The 22,377-nt window shown below is 41.1% G+C and overlaps 1 protein-coding gene across 1 annotated transcript in view; it reads right to left on the reverse strand.

Moving 5' to 3' along the window:
• Nucleotides 1-3,132: 3,132 nt before the first annotated feature.
• TMEM214 (transmembrane protein 214) overlaps nt 3,133-22,377 on the reverse strand; it is a gene marked incomplete in the record, with an annotated part of 1,377,439 nt that continues 1,358,194 nt past the window's right edge. The window contains 1 exon segment of the mRNA XM_044062865.1: nt 3,133-3,652. Coding sequence (XP_043918800.1) covers nt 3,526-3,652 — 127 coding nt within the window.

Consider the following 22,377-nt stretch of genomic DNA (forward strand, 5'->3'; position numbering starts at 1 on the left):
GTGCCAGCATCAGGAATGTGTACTGGTGAACAATTCTGGGACTCATAAGAACAAGTGGAACTATCTGGAATTGGGAGTTGCCTGCCTCTAACTCTATACACAGCAACTTCCTGTACTACTTGTGGATCCTGAAATACACGTAAACATCCTGTACATCCAAACAGCACATCTCTTCTTCTGCTAGACCTGGAAGGACTGTAAGCCAAGACTGTGGAAGGTGTCTTTGAAAATTACGTTTAGACGGTCTAGGATTGACCAGAAGTCCCCGGTCTTTAGCATCAAAAGAATCTGAAATAAAAGTAAAATCTTAACTTCCTCAGGCCTGTTTAGAACTCTTGGATAGCTCTGTACCTTAAGAAATGCAACATTTCTACTTCTGCCATCTTCTTCTGACACAGTGGGTTGCCCAGAATGATACAGGGGGAAAAGGACAATTTTGAAAAAATTGAAATTCTGTACCTGTGTAATGATGGTTCTTACTCACTGGTGTGCACTGATGGAATGCCATGCCAGCTGACAGAAGTGGAAAAGCTACCTTAGTCCCTAGGGCTGCTGCAGTTCTACTGTAGGGGGACCATGGTTGCTATACAACTTCTGTGAGCTCCAGACATGGCCAATGCAACCTCTCTGGAAATAGTCCAAAGAGACCAACCCCTTACCATAGCCTCAATTGTTTGATTGATAAAACCAAAGCTGGAAGTGATTTTTCTAAGATTTGCAAAAGGAATGATGGTGGAAAGAAAATTTGATGCCAACTGCCAAAGTCCTCCCTTCCTGTTTCATCAACTCCATGGCATCCTTCACTTTCAAGCTGAAGATAACAGGGCTATGACAGCAGACTTTCATAAAAGTTATTTGAGAGTCCTCAGTGAAGTCAGTAAGATGGAGTCAGGCTTGGTGGTGTACTGCTATTCCTGCAGCTACTACCCTTGTTAAACATTCTGGTAAGTCAAAATCTACGTCCGCAACAAGGAAGACCATAGTGGAAGCTACTACTAAGAAAAGAAGCTTCTTATATGGCTCATCTGGCAACTGCTGTATAGTGAAGATTATCTTGTCAGAGGTGCTTTCCTGCACAGCTTTACCATATGACCAAGTAAGAAGGCACTCTCAAGGCAAACACTGAGGATGTGTGCACAGCTTTCTAACAGTCAAATGTCTATACTTTATCAGCTGAATGCAGCACACTGACGGATAGAATTTTTTGACAGCCACTGTGGAAATCAGCAAATCTGGCTTGGGAAAACATGACCAGTACATAGTCTGTGGACAGATGCACCATGCCTGTCACCCTAGGAACTGGGGTCGCATAAGTAGTCAGCAGCCACTTTCACAAAAGCCAAGACTGAAGGAACCACTCACAGTTTGTCAGAACAAATAGCCTTCTGAGTCTGATTTGGGGAGGATAAGGGGTTGCTGGCAATCCATCCCCTCCTATTGCATCACTTCCAGAATCTCCCCAAATACACAAGTGCCACCCGACCTTAATTCCCAGTGCCTCTGTCAAGTAGAGCAAGTGGAGTTATCCCTGGGTTGAATTTTTGGTTTCCCATCCACTCATCAAGATTTCTGTTGGAGGGTTAGCGAGGTGCTGTGCTTTACATGTATGGGAAATCTGAGTCCTCCTCATTATCCAGATAAGGAGTGGGAGAGCGTAATGGGGAGTCAAAATGTTTCCAATTATTCCTTTCATTGTCATAAGCCCATAGGGGTGAACCTGATCATCATCTAGACTGAAATGGATGTCCAGACTCTACAAGTGACTTTGAGCCTATAGCCCTTCCTAAGAGGCTGGTGAACAGCCAGGATAATAGAAGAGGTGGGTTAAGGGAACAGACTGGAGCTAAAGCCACCTAAGTGCAAGGGAAAAAACAAACAGCAGAAGGCTAATGATGCAGGAAAGTCACTGGAACTGAACTCTGCATCAAAATCAAAGTTACCAGCACGCTTAGCCAAATGGACTCATACTGCTGATGTCTCAATCTCAAACAACTCAGACCTTGTCGTTCAACACTGACTCAACCAGAAATAGTGCTGGAATAGAGAAAACAGCAAATGATCAATCTGCCTAGCCACCTGTAAAGCTGAACTGCCGACAGCCATATTAACCAATGGGAGCACCATTTACCTGACTGACTACCTCATATACTGGAGGGAGGTGTTGCTGCCTCTTTGACATTTCCCATTTATCAGCATTCAGCACTACAAAGGAGAAGACTGCTTAGCACCAGAGTCCCTTCAGGATGAGGAATGAGATCAAATCAGTGTTGATAAGAAGTCAGTTGATGCCAAGGAAGAAGTCTGGGAATCAACAGCCCATGATACATCAACCTTAGCGACTCCCTTAAATGCAACAGTTGGCAGGAGTAAATTCCTTACAGATACCACTCGTCTGGATGACTACTCTTGCCCAGACAAACAGGCGCCAGATATGATACAGCATGGGGATGAAACTTTTCCCTGCACAACATTTACAAAATCCTCATACTGTTAGGCTTTGCCCTCTTTTCTGTGTGGAAATGAACAATAAACCAACAAAGCTAATGACCACAAAACTGCCAAATGTCTGCAGTTTCCTAGCTATGGGAAAGAATGCCACAAGGTGACTCCATACAAGTTCAACGGTCCCTGAAGAAAACTAACAAAATACACGCACACAAGCACACATCATGCATACACACACAGTCAGAGGAAAGGGGGTGGGGGGAATAGCAATTTTTATTTTTTAAAGATGAAAAGGCCTTACAATGGGAAGGGGAGATGGTGGAGAACACAAACATTTCAGAAAAGTAGCAATAAGAGTTCACCAAAAAAGTACAGCTAAGATACAAAGTCTAGTCACTACCTGAACAGAAAGACAGATCAATACAGCAAAAGCATAAGCAGAAAACGCTCTTGCAGCCTGAGATTATCAGGAGACTGATGTTCTACAAAGAAGATCGACAGAAGTTGCATTTTGTGATGCATCACAAGACGGGAGGAGCAGCTGGGTCAGTCGGCAGTGCTGAGTGCTCAGAATGCCCGTTGTCTTAGTTCTAGACGTAACAAACAAACATATCCATTCCTATTAGGTCAGAAGTCGTAGAAATAAAAAAAAATGGGATGAGTATTTAAGATCAACAGACTGCTAGGTATTTTTAGCTGATGAACATTCATTTGAAAACAGTGCAAACTGACAGAAAATCCCATTAAGTTTCAACAACCATTAAATAAACATGTAATCATGGTCCATAAGACCAGGCCTATATTGGCAATGTTAATTACATACACCACCATCATTTCATACCAACAGTAAAAACAAAACACTGAAGTCAGTAGTTCAGCAGATGATGTGTTCCCTTAGATTCACATGGCAGAAAGTTAGTTTTCATCATTGAAAAGATCAGTACATTTAAATCTTCCATTTCTGTTAGCTTTCCTTCATGCTCTAACCAGCTTGCTTCCACTGCTAATGCACTGTTGGCATCATTCTTGGTCATAGAATTTTAAGAGTCACACGGTCCTTGGTGTTAAGTAGCAGAGTACCTAGAGTTTGGAAATCATAGACAAAGTCCAGTTCTTGACTGCTGCAGATGTACTCTGCAGATGTGTCCATGTAAAATTTGTAAAGTTCAGCAAATGTTCTTTGAAGCACAGCCACAAATCTTCTTCCCTATATATAAAGAAACATGTTAGTGTGCTAAAGGAAAATATTACACATAACTGTACTTCAATACAAAAACAAATTAAGATGTTATGTCTTTGGTGAACCATAGGTCTCCAACCCAATGCATCAACTGAACACGAAGATGCATACAAATACAGGAAAAATGAATGCAATACACGAGAGAGGAACTAGAAACAGAGGAATATAGTGTTCTGTGCTACAGCAAACATCCTTTGAGGTCATCTTAGTTCCTTTATTCTTACTCACATTAAAAAAATCGCAGTGTGGTAAATCATGTGCATAAAAACACGGCAATGTACACTAATAAGAAGTTATGTCTTACCATAACGTTCCATGTTAGTTGTCTTCTTCTCGCCTTCTTGCTTGCTGGATGGGTTCGGAGCAATCCTCGGCTCCGACTCGGCCTATACTATAGCTCGAGAGCTATTTTTACCGGCTCGAGGCAGCCCTATATCCCACAATACCATGCGCTAACTCCCCAGATCTCGTTTGGAAGCTAAGACATAGTATAAATAATAATATAATAATCCTCTTTTACGAGTACAGATTACCTGCTAGTAACACTAAGGATACAAGGAAAAAGACGCAACATATTGTATCTCCAGAAATGGAAGGACTCAGAACCTCGAGTCTATCCACGCTAGGGGGCAGGAGGGAGGGACGCAAGAAAGAAGGTGAGAAGAAGACAACTAACACGGAACGTTATGGTAAGACATAACTTCTTAATGTTAAGTTGTCATTCTCGCCTTCATTCTTGCTGGATGAGACAGCGTCCCTAGCATCGTAGTCCTGGGTGGCTCAATGGAACAGACTCCTGAGTACAGTGGAACCAAAATCAGCTCTATTTCTGGAGGCTAAATCAAGCTTGTAATGGGCAATAAAGGTATGTTTGGACACCCATGTAGCTGCTGCACAAATGGCATCTAGTGGTAACCTTGCTTGAAACGCCGTTGAAGTTGATAGTGCCCTGGTTGAATGAGCCTTAGGCCTAGAGGGAAGTTGCCTGTGTCTCAACTCATAGACCAAGGTAATAATAGATGTCAGCCATCTGGAAAGAGTAACCTTCGATACCGGAAGCCCTTTCTTGCCTGCAGCATAAGAGAGAAAGAGCTGGTCTGACTTTCTGAATTGTTTTGTCCTGTCTAGGTAATACCATAATTGGTGATGAACATCTAATGAATGTAATTTTTGTTCAGCCCTGTTGGTATAGTCTGTGAAAAAGACAGGCAAATCAATGGAGTGGTTTAGATTTGCTTCCGATAACACTTTTGGTAGGAAGGAAGGGTTTGTTCTGAGAGTTACCCTATCTTTATGAAAAACCAAATGAGGAGGACGGACAGACAAGGCTTGAAGTTCCGATACCCTTCTGGCAGATATTATAGCTACTAAAAACAGCGTTTTCCAAGAAAGAAGTTTGAGGGAGCAAGAAGCTGCAGGTTCAAAAGGGGGCAGAATTAGTGAGGTTAGAACTAAATTCAAATACCATTGTGGGGATGGATCTTTGACTGGAGGTCTGAGCAAAAAGATGCCCTTGAGAAAGGCTTTACAGAGTTTGTGGGACCTAATATTTGCTTCTGAGAGTCCAACATGAAAATTAGCAATGGCCGCTAATTGTACCCTGATAGTGGCCGATGATGACCCTGAATGAAAACGCTCCGCCAGAAAGTCTAGAACCTCATGAATGGGTGCATGGAAAGGATCGAAGGATCTAGTTTGTGCCCAGTGTGAAAAACGCTTCCATTTACTCGCATAAGTCTTCCTAGTATTGGACTTATGGGAAGCCAGAATGATATTACGAACAGGAGGAGAAATAAGGGGAAGCCTGGCTATGGCTGGAAGTGGAGCAACCAAGCTGTGACGCTGATGGAATGTAGAGATTGATGCAGCTTGCCCGTGAGGTGGGTCAACAGATCCGGAAGGGGTTCCAGATTCCAAGGCTGTTCCAGTAGGTATTTGTGCAGGAATGGGAACCAAACTTGTCGAGGCCAAAACGGGGCAATGAGGATCATTTTGGATCTCAATGCGGTTGCTTTCTGAATTAATTGCGGGATCAATGGAAAGGGAGGAAAGGCATAAAGAAGACCCCAGGGCCAAACGTGAACAAGAGTGTCTCTGAGGGGTTGGCCTGGTAGAGGAAAAAGTGTGAAGAAGTCGAGGCACTTGCTGTTTTGGGGAGTTGCGAAAAGGTCGCAGCAAGGCTGGCCCCACTTCCGAAAAATTCAGTCTGCTACCGCTTGATTTAGAGACCACTCGTGAGGCATGAGGATAGTTCTGCTCAATCTGTCTGCTATGACGTTGGACTTCCCGGGGATGTGCGTTGCTATCAGAAACCGTTGACATGAAATCGCCCATTGCCAAAGTCCGAGTGCTTCTCGACAGAGGGGGTAGGACCTTGTTCCGCCCTGCTTGTTTATGTACCACAACACAGACATATTGTCCGTATGAATTGCTATAGTCCCCGTGGGAAGAGAGCTCTGAAGGGCTTGCAACGTCAAAAGCACCGCCCTCATCTCCAGGACATTTATGTGCAGGTGGCATTCTGACTGTTGCCAAGTGCCGTGGACCGTCCTGCCCTGATAATGCCCCCCCTACCCGATCAGGGAGGCATCCGTTGTAACAGTGGCAACTGGAGGGGGGAGAACAAAGGGTATGCCCTGAAAAAGCTGAGGGGAAACCATCCACCAGGAGAGATGTTTCTTGCAAGATAGGGTTATCAAAATGTTGTGGGTCATTGGTAGCTGTTGAAAGGACCACTGAGAAAACAGCATCCAATGAAGGAGCCTCATGTGGAAGCGGGCTAATGGAAGTAGAAGAATCGCCGCCGCCATGAGGCCCAACACTTTCAATACTAGCTTGACTTGGACTCTGTTGGGCTGAAACAGGAGCTGAACATTCCCACCTTATGTCTGCCACTCTCTGAGGTGGTAATGTTGCAGACATTTCTGTGGTGTTTAATACGGCACCTATAAAGTTTATACATTAACAAGGAGGACTTTGCAAAATTTATAGAAATACCCAGACTGTTGCAAAGTTGAATAATGTAATCCCTGGCCATTATGAGATCCTGTTTGGTGGTAGCGGAAATGAGCCAGTTGTCTAAGTATGGAAACACCTGGAATCCTTTCTGTCTCAGGTGAGCCGTGACCACTGCCAAACATTTGGTGAACACCCGGGGGGCTGTGGTGAGACCAAAGGGCAGGGCCCCAAATTGAAAATGACCGACTCCCAGCCGGAAGCGGAGAAACCTCCTGGAGCGCCTGTGTATTTTTATATGGTAGTACGCGTCCTGGAGGTCTAACGAGCACATCCAGTTGTCTCTGCCCAAAAAGGGTAGAATGGACTGCAGTGTTACCATCCGAAATTTTGTCTTTAGTACAGAGATGTTTAACCTGCTGAAGTCCAAAATGGGTCTCCATTCTCCTGTCTTTTTTGGTACCAAAAAGAATCTGGAGTAGATTCTGGATCCTAGCTGATCTGCTGGGACTGCCTGGATGACTCTTTTTCTAACAGCTTTTTTATTTCTAGCTGAGCCTGACCCCTTTGTGCGGGTGGTACGTCTGCGGGTGGTATGTCTGGTAGGGGTTTTGGCGGTTGTACCGGAGGGAAAGTGAAAGGGATTTTGTAACACTCTGATATGATCTTCTGTACCCATGTGTCTTGGGAGAGGGATTGCCAGGCTTCCGGGTACACAGATAATCTTCCCCTGACTGCCTCCGAAGGCGGACAGTCGGGCAGCTTCTCAGGGATGCTGAAAGGGTTGGTCAGGGAAAGATTCCCTAGAACCCTGGTTCTGTGGACTCCCTCTGCCCCTGGGACGGCGTCTGTTATTATTCCCCCCTCTGCCTCTAGGGGGAAATTCACCACGTGCGGCAGGCGCGACTCCCTGTGGTTTGCGGAACCACATCTTTCCACCCCTCTGTCCCTTAGGATAAGGTCTAGAAGGCGTGGAAAAACGGACTCCCACGGCAGAGAGTCTCTTACCATCTTGCTCGCATCTGATGAGGGTATTCTTCACCTGAGGTCCGAACAATTCCGAACTGTCAAAGGGGGTGTTGGTGAAGGACGCCTTGAAGGGATCGACAAAGTTACAGAGTCGCATCCAAGCGTGACGTCTCAACACAACGCCTGTGCCAGCGGCCCTACTCGCTCCATCAGCTGCATAAGAGATAAGCCGCATGGAGGAGTTAACAATGGAGTTCAGGGTAGCCAGCTGAGAGTTTATTTTGTCCTTAAACCCCGCAGCAGAAGGATCATGTACCGTTTCACCCAGCTCTTTGAGCAAGTCTCTCTGAAGGCAGGTGAAATGACATAAATAGTTCAGCGATCGCATAGAAAAGGTCGCTGAAGCAAAGGTCCGCTTGCCGTACCTGTCCATGGTCCTGGACTCTTTGTTAGGAGGATGAACAGATACAGAAGGATCAGCCAATTCCTTCTTAGTGGCTGCTGCTACCACCATAGCATCAACTGAAACACCTTTGGTGAGAAAGGATTTGTCATCTGGTGCAGAAATAAATTTAGGCGGCCTCCTAGGGGTAGGTTCCATTGAATCAGGAGCTGCCCATGCCTTTCTAGCCACTACCTCCGTTAGTGGGTCGAAATGGGGAGACACCCAGGAGGTGGAAGGGCGAGATCCAAAGGCGTCAAGGTAAACCGACTCGTCCTCGGAAGGTTTGAGAGTAGACCAATTTCCCCTCTGTCTTAGGATCTCCAGGATGTCTGAAAAGGAGACATCCTCAGAGGGGGATCTGGGGGAACCTTCTGACTCATCCAAGTCGGTTTCCGATGTGACAGACTCAGGGGAGTCTATGTGCTTCCTCTTGCACTTTCTTTTCCTAGGGGGTTCCCCTGAAACTTCAGGGGAGCCCTCGGAAGAGGAGGAGACACCCAAGGTGGGTACCCTACGCTTTGGATCTCTGCTGTCGGGTGTAGGAGGATGGCCAGAGACCGTAACAGGCACTACAGAGGGAGGAGCTGCAGAACTTAACCTTGGAGTGGACACTGGGTCCAGCACACTCCTCATCACCTCGAAGGCTCCCCTATCAGATACCAAAGCTAGCCCCGGCTCCGAAGAGACCGGAACCGCCCCCAGAACCGACAGAGAAGGCTCCGAGAATGATGTCGGGGTCGAACTAACCACAGCCGAAGCTCCGAGAGAGAGCGGGGTCGGACAAGGGTCCGATGCCACTCGCCCCCTCGGAGCCAACAATGGAGTCTCGGCGCCCGGACCTCTCCGACGACACCGGAGCCGAAGGAGGAAGTATAGGCTCCGACGTGGGCAAGGTCACGGTTCCGACAAACTCCAATCTCCAAACTCGAGAGATGAGTCGGAGGAGGAATGGATAGCTGTATCGAAGAAGCCACAGTCTGGTGAGATGGGCTCTGGAGCATTTGGGCCAGCGCCTGAGATTTTATGAGTCTACTGACCACCCTCTCGATGTCGTGGTCGGAGAGCCTGGATGACCTCGATGAATGAGTCCTATGACTCTGCTCCGATAGGAGAGGGGACCTCGGAGCCGATCTGACGGACTCTAGCGAAGGGGACCTAGAGCGCTTGTGCGCTGGGGTCGGCTCTGATGATGGTTTCGGAGCGGAAACCACTTTGCTCGCCTCGGAGCCTATATATATATATATATATATATATATATATATATATATATATATATATATAAAAAGCTCTTACTGACCAGAGCCGGTAAAAACAGACTACCTCGCAGCGAAGCGGCAAATGAGATCTGGGGAGTTAGCGCATGGTATTGTGGGATATAGGGCTGCCTCGAGCCGGTAAAAATAGCTCTCGAGCTATAGTATAGGCAAGAATGAAGGCGAGAATGACAACTTAACATTACCAAGTCTTGAAATTTTATACTGTAATATGATACAGAGGAATCAGTGAATATCAGAAGTATATTGTAGAAATTGCAGGGTTGTTTTTTTTTTTCCATCCTACTAATGACATACAAGAAAGCATAGACAGATTTTTTCTGATATTTAGCCTAAGTGGTACACCTTGCATATCTTACTATTTTAAAGATACACATTAGTCACAATGTGAAGCATGATAGATGGGTAAAAAAGTATACATAATGTGCAGAATAGAACTCTGTCTTAACTTTTTAAAATGTAGTGAGCAAAACACTTTCTTGAATACAGGTGGTAGAGTGGTGTAGTTAGTCCTCCTCCCTCAAACTGCTTCATTCTCTGGTTTGGTTCCCAGCTAGGGTGTCTTCCCTATGTCTGCACGTTTTTTTCCTTCTTCACTGGTTTCTGTATCCCCCCACAACCAACAGCATGTAAGCAGGTGACATGGCAAGGTTCAAAAATTACCCTACATTTGTGTTTGCAGTGAGTATGCTATATGATAGACTGGCATCATGTCCAACATTTTGCTTACCAAGACCGACTCTGACGCACCATGGCCATGATCTGGATAATGTTTGTACTGAAAATGGATTGGAAGGACAGAGGGATGGTTGGGCATTTAGTTAAAATATGCCCGGTATTAAAATTTATTGTACTGAATTTGAATTATGATTTAGTGATTACTGAAGTGTGGAATTCTATTGAATTTATAATTCCAGGACTTAAGAAATTTGAGTATTTATGGGCCTCTGAGGTTTGGTGGCATCCTTATGCTTGGAAGAGATAATATTCCTTCTGATTTAGTAATTTCTGATGCAAGTAATGAATATTTAATGATTGATTTATTAATACATAGGAATACTCTGATCATTCTAGTTTATCAAAGACCTAATATATCAATAATTTAAAACATAAGGAATTTCTTTACACCGTTGAATTCACATTAACTCATGATAAACTACTTCTGCTGGGTGAGTTTAATTATCCAGGTATTGGCTGGAGGACACAGTTGTTTGAATCTACTGAGAAATTCATCAAATTCATTAGTTTTTATAATATGACTCTGATTCAACAAATACTAGGTAAGATACAATTTTGGACTTAATACTATCAAAAGATCAAAATCTTATGAGCAAGATAAGAGTGTGGGTGCCATTGGGACTGTCTGATCATAATTCTTTTAGTTTTGATATGCTGGCTATAAGGCCTAAAGTTACAAAACTGAAATTTTATAATTATAATAAAATTGATTACAATTTAAACATATTAAGAATATATTTTAGCACATGGAGGAATTATATCCTGGTTGTGGTTATAATGTTCTGGACAGGATTTCGGCTAGCTCTCTTCAGCTCTACTTTGTCGATATTAAAACTCAAAACACATTTCTATACTGGTGGGATAAAAAGTTATGTTATAAAACAGGAGGAGGCTGTGCAAGAAGTATGGAAAGTCTCCTTCCAGTCAGAACAACAAGACAGAAATAAATAGAATGATTACAGCGCTGCAGAATAATATAAACAAGAGGAAGATAGACAACGAGATAAAATTGGCCGAATGATAAAAAATTATAAACATGTCGATTCTCATAGGAAGAATTCAAATTTAATTTCAATTATTGATTTACAGTGAATATAAAAAGTGTACACACCCATCTTAAAATGCCAGGTTTTTGTGATATAAAAATAATTTCAAAACTATTCCCACCTTTAATGCGACCTACAACCTGTACAATTCAATTGAAAAACAAACAAATCTGTTAGGAGAAAAATATAAAAAAATAAAAAAACGTACAATAAGCTGGTTGCATAAGTGTGCACACCCTTAAACTAATACTTTGTTGAAGCACCTTTTGATTTAATTACAACATTCATTCTTCTTGGGTTATACACCTGTCATCAATTAAAGAGACTCTACTTAACCCCAAATAAAGTTCAGCTGTCCTAGTAGGATTTTCCTGACATTTACTCAGTTGCCTACTACAGCAAAAGCCATGGTTCACAGAGAGCTTACAAAGCATCAAAGGGATCGCATTGTTGAAAGGCATCAGTCAGGAGAAGGGTACAAAAAATACCAACAGCATTGGATACACCATGGAACACAGTGAAGACGGTCATTAAAAAGTGGAGACAATATGGGAGAACAGAGACATTGCAAAGAACTCTACACCCCTGCAAAATTGATGAAAAGACGAGACGAAGTCAGGGAGGCTGCCAAGAGACCTACAGCAACACTGAAGGAGCTGAAGGAATTTCTGGCAAGTACTAGTTTTGTACTATATGTGACAACAATCTCCCGTATTCTCCATATGCCTGGACTATGGGGTAGGGTTGCAAGATGGAAGTCTTTTCTTACACAGAAAAACATTCAGGCCCAGCTAAAATTTGCAAAGCAATACATCAAGTCTCCCAAAAGCATGTGGGAAAATGTGTTACGGTCTGATGAGACCAAGGCTGAACTCTGGCCACAATTACAAAAATTATGTCTGGTGCAAAAACAATCATCAAAAGAACACTATCCCCACAGTGAAGCATGGTGGTGGCAATATCATGCTTTGGGGTTGCTTTTCTTCAGCTGGAACTGGAGCTTTAGTCAAGGTGGAAGGAATTATGAACAGTTCTAAATACCAATCACATTTGGCCCAAAACCTTCAGGCATCTGCTAGGAAGCTGAAGATGAAAGATTTGGAGTGCTTTTTTCAAGGAACAGTGGGAAAATATTGCCAAGTCAAGATGTGCCATGCTGATAGACTCCTAACCAAGAAGACTGAATGCTGTAATCAAATCAAAAGATGCTTTAACAAAGTATTATTTTAAGGTGTGCACACTTATGCAACCAGCTTATTGTATGTACTTTATTTTTTATATTTTTTCTCCCAACAGATTTGTTTTTCTATTGAATTGTACAGGTTACAGGTCACATTAAAGGTGGGAAAAGTTTTGAAATGATTTATTGTGGTCTCATTTTTATTTTTATATCACATCATCATCTTCTTTCGGATGTTCCCATTAGGGGTTGCCACAGTGGATCATCTGTTTCCATTTCGTCCTGTCCTCTGCATCATGCTCTTTCACGCCAACAGTCTGCATGTCCTCTCTCACCACATCCATAAACCTTATCTTAGGCCTTCCTCTTACCTGGCAGCTCCATCCTTAGCATCCTTTTCCCAATATACCCAGCATCCCTCCTCAGCACATGTCCAAATAAACACAATCTCGCCTCTCTTGCTTTGTTTCCAAACTGTCCAACCTGAGCAGACTCTCTAATATACTGATTCCTAATCCTGTCCATCCTAGTCACACCGAGTGCAAATCTTAACATCTTTAACTCTGCCACATCCAGCTCTGACTCCTGCCTTTTCATCAATGCCACCGTCTCCAACCCATATAACACAGCTGGTCTCACTACCCTCTTGTAGACTTTCTCTTTCACTCTTACTGGTACCAGCCTGTCACAAATCTCTCCTGACACTCTTCTCCACCCATTCCACCCTGCTTGTACTCTCTTCTTCACCTCTCTTCCACACTCACCATTACTCTGAACTGTTGATCCCAAGTTCTTAAACTCATCCACCTTTACCAACTCTACTCCCTGCATCCTCACCATTCCTCTACCCTCCCTCATATTTACACACATATATTCTGTTTTAGCCTTGCTGACCTCCATTCCTCTCCTCTCTAAAGCATATCTCCATCTTTCCAAGGTCTCCTCAACCTGGTCCCTACTCTCACTAAATATCACAATGTCATCTGCAAACATCATAGTCCACTGGCATTTTAACAGGGGTGTGTACACTTTTTATATTCACTGCAGATAGCATTGACTTGTTTCGCCCTATGTCAATAGCCAATGCTTCTAATAAGCATTTTTCAGGTATATCAAATATCTGCTGGTAATACATTTTTTCAAAATTAAATATAAAAGGATTTTCTTGCTCATATATTTCTAATTTCTATGCATATTACTATATTATAAGCTTCAAAATAAAACTTCTGCAGTTTTGGATGGCAATCCCTCAATTTTATTAAAGAAATTAAAATATGAATTGGTTAGCCCTCTGGCCACATTATTTAATGGATTATTAAGTTATTGTACTACAACATCATCTTGGAAATTATCAGTTACCCCATTACACAAAAAAAGACTTCTGATGCAGATAATTTCCTCCCTACAAGTTTGGCCTCTGTATTGGTGAAATGTTTTCAAAGATGCCTTACAGAACTTACAATACATGACAGAGTTATAAATTGTATGATTTACATCAATCTGGCTTTAGCAGTGGAAGATCTACTTTAACTAATTTAGTTGGATTTTATGACCATACTACTGTAACTACTGATTTAGGATGGTCTGTCCATCTGTAGTGGTTATATTTTTAGATATTGCTAAGGCTTTTGAGACATTTCCACATGAAATGATACAGGATATGGTTTTAAGAGATAAATTATATCCTTATCTCATTAACTGGATTATAGAGTGATTACTGGACAGAAGGCAAGTAATCTCAGTTCAAGGTTATACTTCTGATACTTGTTTTGCATCAGCAGAGATTCCACAGCTTTCTGTGCTGGGCCCACTGCTGCTTAATATTGTGACTGCAACTTTCCCAGTAATAAAACACAGCTAGATGATTAAATATGCTGATGATTGCATGATGTGGTTTGCTCTTACTTCATTTGAGGATTATGATAACATTAATAAATATAGGACAAAAATCTCTAACTGGGCCAATAATATCGGAATAAAATTTAGCACAGATAAGTGTGGAATAATGTACTTTGGCAAAAGAAGAGCACATATTTCACTACATAATACACAATTACTTGAGGTCTCTGATTATACACACTTCAAAATATTAATTTCAACAAATACAGTGTTAACCAAGCATGATAATGAAATTACAGTTAAAGCTCTGAAACAATTAGGTTTACTGCTCAAAATATTTCTATTATAGATGACCAGCATATAGTAACAGTATACAAGAGTTGTATTAAACCTTTACTTGAATACTTTTTTTGTATTTACAATAAGGATCATTTGGATAAATTAGTAAAGGCCCAATGTTAAGGATTAAAGAGAATCAGAATATTTAATGAATAATCCAATGAAGAGAGAAGTGCCAACCTAAAAGTTTACTCTGTACATTACAGAAATCTTAGAGGTAAATTTGTTGTTTTAAGTCTTCACTAGTGAACACCTCCAAGCTATGCTTGATATTAAAATTAATGACAGTATAAGAACACAAATATAATTGTATGTTTGCAATTAAAACTGTTAGAACTGCTCTGAGATTTAAATATACAATTCAATTATTTCCCAGATTGTGAAGCGGACTCCCTCTGGATATTAGGAAAGCTTATCTTCTTTCTATTAAAAAAAAGGAGGTTAGACACTTGGTTTGGTGACAAGGTGTATTCTTCATAACTGACTATCAGCATTCTTAGATGGCCTTATGCCCTATATGCTGCATAATTACTTATGGTGTTGGCCCGAGTTTCACTGATTCATATATCAGATTGAAAAGTACAAAAGTGACGCTCTAAAGTTAAAGCATTTCTTTTACTTAACTCCTTATAATGTGTTTTAAAATAATTTTTGGTAATTTCTACTGACCTTTGGTGAATAGATCGCTCCCCAGCTGCCAATTTTAGCTCAATTTGTTATGCTTAAGGGCAAATATCAAGGCTGATACATTCTAGACCATCACAGTATGGGCCAAGAGATTTCTGTGCTATGTTTTTATGATTCCAAATGCTTTCAAACGGTGACCATGTAATGTATCTAACAAGTCAACTCATAACTTCACTGCCCTCAGGAGCCCACAAACCCTAACTTTATAACAGCCTGTTTTACTTCTTCCAATCTCCACCACAGGGACTAGTATTTTGATATGAAGAAAGTCCCATGTAACGATTTAAGTCTTCTTAGGACAGCAGCCAAGAGGACTTGGCACCCACGAATCAGGCAGCCAGCTAGCTATGATAGCAGTGCTTTGTCAGCTCTGCTCCACTAGCCCCCAGAGTAAAATTTAGAAGGTGGAAGGTAATTCTTAAAACAAAAAGGAAGGGAAGCAATCACTACAGCCCTATCAAGTCATAAAGACATTGAAGCAAAGCAAGGAAATCATTTTTTCAGGGAACTTGTGCTTTAGAATCTTGCTTCAACAAAGGTGAAAGGTGAGCCCCGCTTCATGAGAACAAATCACAGCCCTTAAGGGAGGGCTTCTACCCCCACTGTACCTCCAGTTAATCCCTAAAGTCTAAACACCTCAAACGTAGGAACAAAACCTGCCAGGGATGCCACATTTCCTTATAAACTCTTCCCATCACACATTATCCTTCTTAAACCCCCTCCTCACTTGCTCCTCTACAACATTGTCCTCACCCAGTTTCCAGTCCAAATCTGCATTTACCTTACCTATTTACAAAAAGGTACCCACCTACAAAAAAAAAAAGGATGTGCATACTGCTGGCCAAACTACATGCAATGAAATAATGGCAGTCACTGATAAAAACAGCTGAGCCATCTGTCTGATCAAGGTGTACCCTACTAGAAGCCAAGTGAGAAATTAACAAAACAGTTGGTAAAGTGGATTGCAAACTAAGATGAAATGGCTGCAGTTAAAAATCAGATGAAGACAGAAGTGGCGACTAAACAGATGCAGTTGGGACTTTTTTCTACGAAAGAAAAGAAAAATGCTGCAATGATGGATGGAGGTTTTGTTAAGTGAGTTTAGGGTCCTAATATGTACCCAGACATAGGAGTCAGAGGAGGACAGTTTATTAAGGACTGTCTGAACACTCGGTCCAGGTAACTTACTGTGATTGAAAGATGCTGTCATGCACAAAGGTATTTTATGGCTAAGGATACTATGTCTATGGCTAGCATGGAAGAGAAAAGTTCAGCTTTGGACACCATGACATGCTAATCGTTAACAGGTTAACTACATAACCTAACTACCACAACTATAGCCTTTGAGGTCATCTCACACAATAAGTGCTTCATTTTCTTCTGAATGTCCAACCAGGAAGTAGCACTTTCACTTTTTGCTGGGTCTTTTTTTTTTAGCAATTCCTCTTTGGCCATTTCCTGGAAACTTCCCCTGTGAAATGTAAGTACTGCAAAGAAACTAATCACAGAAAAATTCACTTCTTTCCCACCATTTACTGTACAAGGAAGAGAATTAATACACAATCAGGTATCCTCAAAACCTTTAGTGGCAAAACGGACAGTAGCTATACCTACTGGATGAGATGCCATCAAAAATGTAACATTATGGTTCATAGATTAGTAAATTAGTACTAGGCTATCTGCCCCTGTGAGCCATTTTAAGCCTAGAAAAAGCATGCAAAGATCATGATGCAGTCATACTCTTACGTTTGGCAGCTGGAGCACAGGATTAAGATGAGATACTAATGAACTGCTTCCTGCTGTTCAGTGTTAGAGTCCTTCAGCCTCCATTTTCTATACTTCAACTATGAATAAATCACTTAGAGAGTACTGTGGGACAACTGGGAACTTGGGACAGACTCCTCTCTAGTCTCCTGAATCATATACCTAGTAACTACCAATAAACGTATGATCTACAATGGTGCATACTGCCCCACTCCCCCATAAATATGTCACTGACACTAAGATGGAATTCTACCTTCCTTCCTTCACAGTTCCATAAGTCGATTACTTAGAATGACTTTTCATTCCCTTACCCATTCCTAGTGATGATGGTTAAGTATAGAAGATGAAGCCTTGGATTACTATCCACTAAATTTCCAACTGCATGAGGTCATTAGGAACCTTAAAAAACACACCAAATTGGACAGTATATGTTGAAGAATGTATCAATCACTTCACTTCTGGTTGGGCTGGGAGCATCTGAGCTGTAAATTCTAGTAGCTCTGCCCTTTAGGTTGAAGTTCAAATTGCTTCACCTCAGCTGATGAAAAAAAGAACATCTGCAGCCTGGCAATAATTTTGTGGCAAATAAGACACCGACCGCTCTAAAAGAAAACAGGAGTCTGCTGCATTGGATCTGCTCCAAGGAGGTCAGTCTTCAACACAGGGTCTGCATACAGACCTGATTAACGATTCTAATGGAACTTAAATAGGCTCCGAAACAGGCTGGTTTCAGCAAATTATGACTGAACTTCAAAAAATGAATTCAGTTTCAGTGGAATATATCAGCTGTTCAGATAACAGACTTGCAGAAAAGGAAGCTGCACTGAATCATTTCAATCAGCTTACTGAGTTAGATGCAAGAACTCAAACCACTGTTTGTCAGCAACTGAGGATAAATTTGAACTGGAAACGAAACCCAAATTATTGGCGTGAAAGACAGGGGTAGGAGGGGGAATCTCTCTTTTTTCTGGGTTGCCAGATAAAGTGGAGGGCTTGGACTATCAGCAGTTTATTAAGCAGAAGTTGGTGGAGTGGAATGGCACATCACTGGAGAAGGTTTTGCAGCATGTACATAGGGTGTTCTTCCCTCAGACTCTGTGGTCTAAAATACCCAGATTTTTTTTTGGTACAGTGTCTGTCGTATAAAACAAAGACAAGATATTGTCTAAACTGTCAACTATGTAAAGAGTTGAAAATTGCTGATATCTATTTTTGATGTGATGATGCTTACTCGGTAGAAACAAAAAAGAGAGCTGCATTTTAGGAAGCCATTAAACTTTGCAGATATTATAAATTAATTTGCTGTATCCTGCAATTACAGAGCTGATTTGCCATGAAGGATTAGTGACATTTCATGATCCAGAAGACATCTGATGTAAAATCTAGCAACAAAAACATGCAACTGCTTCTGAAGAGTGAAGATTGATCCCAGAAATTGGGAAAAGTCCTTGGAGGATAAATGGCTAAGAGACAGAAGGTTGATCCTTTCCCTTATTCAAAAAAAGAATGATGGTCTGACAGATGGCTGTCCAAGAGCAGGACAAAAGATAGTCATCACTGAAGCTTGATGATTCAAGCAAGTAGAGTGTCCTGAAGTTATATGCAAACATTTAGGATGCTATTAGTCTGAATCTATGCACTTTATAATGGGACACATTTACGTTGACAGGTTCATAGGCAAAAATACTATGCAGTCAGTCTGCAGACTATTACAGCCTTACCCAATAACGAGAGGTCAGAATCAAACCCTGCACTTTATATCTGCGAGGTGAAGACCTTAATCATTACGTCAACACTCTCTCGTAGCCTGAGCCTATGGACATTTTATCTAAATTGAGACAAATGTACATCAGTTTGGTTTCCTTCCTCCCTTTTATGAGTTATTTCCCAAAATCTGTCTCAGACTACTGCATGGATGGATTCTTACAAACTGTCTCCTTGAATGTACTGAGTTTTTTTTTAAATATATAAAGCCTGTGTTTTAATAAAAAAGTTTTTACATAATCTTAAAAAGGGCTAATAACGTTGACTGCTGAAGGACAAACAGGGTATAGAGCTTAACTAATATGCATGATTACACATGAGTGTATCATTTTACTCCTGGACATGACTTTTGATAGTGTGGAATTTACATTTTCTTTGACAAGTTACAGGCATTGTGCCCTTTTTTTTGGAAGCTAGTATGATTATTGGTGGGTGTTTTGGGAGTGGGTATTGTTGATGTGATGTGTTACATTATAGCAATAACTGAGTGGGTGTGGTATACTGAAGATTTACCCACAGTTGGTGGTTTAATCATGGGGGAGCAAGCAACGGAAAAAGGAAAACAAATGTGAAATCCAGACAGTTTAGAGGTACATGACAGACCTGTAAAGTCTTAGCAAATATTAACTTAATGAAGTCCAGGCGACCAGACTGTTTTTCTGTTGGTATATGCTCGATTTACAATGGTCACGCTGGTTGGACTGACCAACAGTGTGCATGTCTTTCAATATTAACAAGTTACCATTGTATAATAGTTTATTCCACATAATTTTCTTTCAGTAGTTTATCTATGCAGTTGCTATGTGCATTTATTATGCTTTTTTAAGACAAAGTCTGAGTTCAAAAGCAGTTTACATGTGATATTACTCTCTAATATGGTCAGAATGGACTTGGCTAATTATGCTGTTACCAGTGGGCTATTATAATTTTTCAGTACTGTAGATCTCAATCGTTCGTATTTTCTACTTTATTATGGACTGCAAATGGATCCCATTGAGATGAAAAAGACATTCTTAAAAATTTCCTCACTATGACTTACTGCAGGACACTCATCTAAATATGGAACATAGGAAGTTAGATGGCTTTGGTTTAAAATGGTGGCATTTTCTTCCTACTCATCTGGTGACTGAAGAGTAGCAGTTACATAAGCTGGGAAAATATGCGCCTTTTAGCTTGATTAAAGTTAGCTCAAATATTCAGTAACCTGATTAATCTGGGTCTACCTCCAATGATACTTCAAAAAGACCTTAATCTTATGCAGAATGATTTGCTAATGCTACAACAGGGTATTACTTAAAAGGGGGATAGGGATGGAGAATAGATTTTTTTTTAACGACAAGCGAAGTCCATTCATGACCAAAGCTTTATAAGACACTTGAGACAGGTAATTTACATATTGGTTATATAGCATATATGAATACACTAGATTTATTTTATTTATTTATTTTACATTTGTTTACCGGGAAAGTCCGACTGGAGCGAGGTCCATTTACAGTGGAGGCCCGGGGAGAAAAGCTCCACAAGAACACAATTTGCAACAGAAAAATTCTGTAATATGCAATCAAAGAGATTTCTCATATAATAGTCTACACAATGTATACAGTCAGGGAGATATAACATACAATAGATTGTTCTAAGGAAGTTTAGCTTATACATAGTAAATCCTGGATGTCAGTATTGGTAGAGCTAAACACACATGGACTGATGCAATCAATAACTGATGGCATGAAGGAGGCATTTGACAAGATAAAAAATAATTTGCTCAAGTAAAAAAAATAATTTGCAAGGTGGTAGGCCCTGTGTGGGAGAATTTGAGCACTGTATATTAGAGATAAGTAGTGAAGAGAGGAGGGTAGCAAGATTTGGTGGAGAGCAGGAAAGCCTTTATGTGATGCAAGGACAGAGCCATGACTGCAAGAGGTATGACTTGAGTGACTTTTTGAAAAGTGAGACATGGTGTTGAGGAGGTATTTTGGGGGAGGTTATTCCATTCCCTAGTGATGGTGTGGGAAAAAAAGAGATTTCCCTGCAGAACTGTTGGCTTTGGATATGCAGAGCAGGGTTTTGCTGGATGAGCGTAGAGGACAATTAGCTGAATATTGGTTTAGTAGTTGGTTTAGGGCTGGGGTTTTGTAGGGGTTCCTTATTATGTTGAAGGCAAGCACTAGTTGATGGTAATGTATTAGATGAGGAAGTTCTAACCATTGCAGTTCCCTTAGGGCAAGACAGTGATGACTTCTAAAAGTGGAGTTATTGGCGAACTTTGCAATTTTATTGTAACATGATTCTAGCTTGTCTAGGTCTGTTTTCCTGACATTTATTAGGATTGGTGATGCGTACATTAAGGTAGACAAGAGGTGGGTTTGGGCTAGGGAGATTAGTGCTTGGTCTGATAGGAACTGTTTGTGTTTGTACAGAGTTCCTAATTTTGTATGTACCTTTTTAATGGTTTGCGAGATATGAACATCAAAGTGAAGATGCTTATCTATTTCAACCCCGAGGAGCTTGGTATGGGGGGAGGGGGAGATTATGGTGCCATTTTTGGAGGTGATACTGAAGATATTCATTCAGCATTAAAGCTGCCACAAGACATGCACACTTGTCTCTCTTACAAGTATAAAACATAATCAAGGTTCGATAAAATTATGATACTAATATCCTAACAGCAATTTAGTAGGTGGCCTTAAGGTGCAACTGGTTTTAATATCTGATCAATCCCAATTGTTGGTAAGGCTGCATCTTGACTGAATTAAATATAAGAAGCATTTGAGTGTCAATCTATATTTTTGTAGAGACTCACTGATTAAAACTGCTGCAGAACAGTTTATCCCTAGCTGTAGAAACTTAGCTGTTGGAAGGGAAACACGTTACTTAACCCCTACCTATATTAAACTTTGGTTCTAAACATAGATAGAAAACTAAATTTCCCATCCCTTACCCAACCTTTGCCAAACTAATAATCCCTTCTGGTCATATCCACACAAACGGAGGGCATACTACACACTCCACCACCACATCCACTTATTCAAACAAGCAACTTACCCACAATCTTCTGCTTCATCATGAACTATAAAAGCATGTACAGCAAAACATGAGCTACATGCTTGTGTTGCACTCTGCACAGCCAATATTTTTGATTTAACTGAAACCTGGCTAAAACCCATTATTAAGAGTGATATAATGGTTCTCCAGGCTACAATATTTTTGACTAGCCAGACCACACAAAAAAGTTATGGGAATAGCAGTTCTATACAATCATTCACTGGTGGTCTCCCATATTCAGTCGGCCTACTCTCCTTCAACAATGCTGAAATAATCCATTCCCTTTTAAAAATTAAATTGAATCATTAAATTAAAAATTAAATGATCACAAAAATGTTTCCTCACTGTTTACATTCACCCAGGTACAACTCAACTTTAGAGGAGGTATCTTGACTGTCCAGCAATATCAACCAAGAAGCTATCATCCTTGGTGATGTAAATATTGATTGTCAATCTATTTCTGCTCCAAGCATTACCGTGGTCACAAATCTACACAACTTCACACACCTGTCTAACCAGAAAGAGTGAACTCTACAAAAAATTCTCTATTCTAGACTGGGCCCTCACATCTGACCCAAGTAAAACTATCTCTTCTGATATCTTTCTGAGTAACCACCACCTGATCTTTCTTAAAAGATTGCCAACTCAAC

Source organism: Protopterus annectens, chromosome 2.part1 (assembly GCF_019279795.1).
Source record: "Protopterus annectens isolate FY-2018-M chromosome 2.part1, PAN1.0, whole genome shotgun sequence".
In the NCBI taxonomy this organism is placed as follows: Eukaryota; Metazoa; Chordata; order Ceratodontiformes; family Protopteridae; genus Protopterus; species Protopterus annectens.